At 53.0% G+C, this 2,393-nt stretch overlaps 1 protein-coding gene across 1 annotated transcript; it reads right to left on the bottom strand.

Moving 5' to 3' along the window:
* Positions 1-769: 769 nt before the first annotated feature.
* On the bottom strand, positions 770-1,488 carry NGA_0446600 (hypoxanthine-guanine phosphoribosyltransferase-like protein; the record flags this gene model as incomplete). The annotated part of the gene is made up of 2 exons (XM_005853945.1): positions 770-778; positions 1,183-1,488. The coding sequence occupies 2 exons, from the start codon at positions 1,486-1,488 to the stop codon at positions 770-772; spliced, it is 315 nt and encodes a 104-aa protein (XP_005854007.1).
* Between the last annotated feature and the right edge of the window lie 905 nt (positions 1,489-2,393).

Genomic DNA, 2,393 nt, shown 5'->3' with positions numbered 1-2,393 from the left:
ATCGTTGAAGAAGAAAAATCAAAAGGATAGCTCGGAATGGAGCGTTTGTGTGCGATGACGGCACACAAAGAAGTCAAAAAAAGGAAAGAGTGCAAGCAAAGCATGCGTGTGCCCCAAAGCAAGAGCTGGCGTCGATTTGTGAAGGAGAGACCTCTCCCCCCGAACGCTCGAGCCGTATGCACTTGTGTGGATCGTGCCTTCCGACATTTTTTTGGGGGAGGATTTGTTGTTTCCGGGGAATCCTTCGGGATTATTTACCTCGCTCCGCTATATATCGAGATGGTCAACATTTTGGTTCTACCTGTACCCAAATATGATTCACAAATTTCAATACCGCCTCACTCCAATACCTCTTTTTTTGTAAACGTTCCTCCAGACATTTACCGAAGGCAAAAGAGGAAGGGAGGATGGGAGGGAGGGCCGGCTATCGTCCTCCCAAATGTTTTCGAATGCCGTGTGAGCTCAGGAGACAGAGATGCTCCAAGTCCCTGTAATGCTCATCCAGGTCCATCCCATACCCCACGGCAAACTGAACATGGGAAGGAGGGACAAGGCGAAAAGAGGGGGGTAGGGAGGGAGGGAGGGAGAGAGGGAGGGCTGTCTCAGCGCATCCTCCCCTCACGTGGAAATATTCATGTAAAATTACCCCCCCCTGCCTAACTCTGCGCTCATTTTTAAGCCCCCCTTTTGCCCTCCTCCATTTCTTCTTTTGCCCCTCGCCCCTCCCTCTTTCGCTTCCTCCCTCCCTCCCTCCCTCCTTCCCTCCCTCCTACCTTGTCTGGCAGTGAGAAACCCACCCCGCACAAATTAGGAATTGTCTCGATCGCATTCCCTCCTTGAGAGGAGGAGGAGGAGGAGGAGGAGGAAGAGGGGGAGGAGGAGGAAGAGGAGGAAGATACAGAGGAGGAGGAGGAAGAGGAAGAAGAAAGCCGCTTTTGGAAAAGGGAGAGAATTCGGAGGGAGGACGGACGATGGGTGTGAAGGAGGGGCGCGAGTTTCCGCAAGGTGTTGCCCTTGAGGAGGGAGGAAGGGAGGGCGGGAAAGAGGGGAGGAGGGAGGAAGGCAGGGGAGGAGGAAAGAGGAGAGAGAGGGTAGAGGGGAGTCCCAATCAGTGTTGAGACCGGGGCGAAGAAAAAAGAAGATAGAAAGAAAGGGAGGGAGGGAGGGAGGGAGGGCAGGTACCGTGTCGATCATGTCCTCCACCAGCACCACGTTCCGGCCCTGGAGGTTGCCGAGGACACACCCGCTCACGTCCACCGTGCCCGTGCTCTGCATCCCCGAGTAGCTCCGGACCGTGATGAATTCAATTTGAATCTGTAACGGCAACCGTTGGGCCTGGGCTCGACGACGCAGGCTGGCCAGGAGGGCGTGGAAGAAACGGCTGGCGCCTTTGAGTACGCACAGGAGGTGGAGCTCGCACACGGGAAGCAATCCTCCCGGAGGTGGAAATGGCGCGGGAAAAAGGTCGTCGAGGAGGTCTTGCGCCATCTTATCGATCCGATCTTCGATGAGCCCGGACGGCAACAGCACGGCCTCGAGTTCCCCTGCAGCCAGAAAATGGTGAGGGAGGGCGAAGGCGCTCAAGGGGTAGAGGGGTTGCGCGTCGGGGATGACGATGGGGGGTGAGAAGACGGAGGGAGGGGGAGGTGATGAAGAGGTCGAGGAGAAACAGAGTACGAAAGGGAAGCATTTGGGCCTAGGCGACGTGTTGAACGATGGAATGCTTGGACAGCGGATGAAGGCGGTGGGGAGGGTAGGGTGGAGATAGAATGCAGAAGCCAGACACGTAGAGGGGAAATTGAAAGAAAGGTGCCACACGCTCACAAGGAGGACAATTAGCTTTACAGAAGGTGTCAATCGAAAAAGGCCATGCTTCGTTTCCATCCTATTGGCTAAGTACGGCCGGGAAATGTGAAAGGTCGAGGCGCTCTGTGGAGGAGGTTAGATGAATGGCAAAATACATAAGAACATACGTAATTCGATAGATAGATAGATAGATAGGCCCGGCTATGGGTAGAAAAAGGAAAGATAACAAACATAAAACTACGAGAGTGGGATTTTCAAGGAGATATCACCCTTGGTGCAGACCCATGTTTGAGAAACTCTTGAAGAGGGCGGCAGGTGGAAGGAATCATTTTGGCATACGTACAACTACGACCTACCGCAAAATATCTACGACACGCAGCTTCTTTTTCCAAGTCACATTGCATCATATTTGTACATGCAAAAAAACGGTTGCGCCATTTCAAGGACGGTGTATAACAAGAGAGCTCACAGCTCACAGGTATGTGGTGCTAGTCCTTGTTGCCTGGCCCATATTAGTTCTACACACGCAATGCTTGAATAAGAAAACTAGCACACCTACCTAATGAGACACTCAGAGAGGTATGATT

Source organism: Nannochloropsis gaditana (assembly GCF_000240725.1).
Source record: "Nannochloropsis gaditana CCMP526 unplaced genomic scaffold scaffold674, whole genome shotgun sequence".
Classification (NCBI taxonomy): domain Eukaryota; class Eustigmatophyceae; order Eustigmatales; family Monodopsidaceae; genus Microchloropsis; species Microchloropsis gaditana.
Note: the sequence above shows the minus strand (reverse complement) of the source record. Positions and strands in the feature narration are given on the sequence as shown.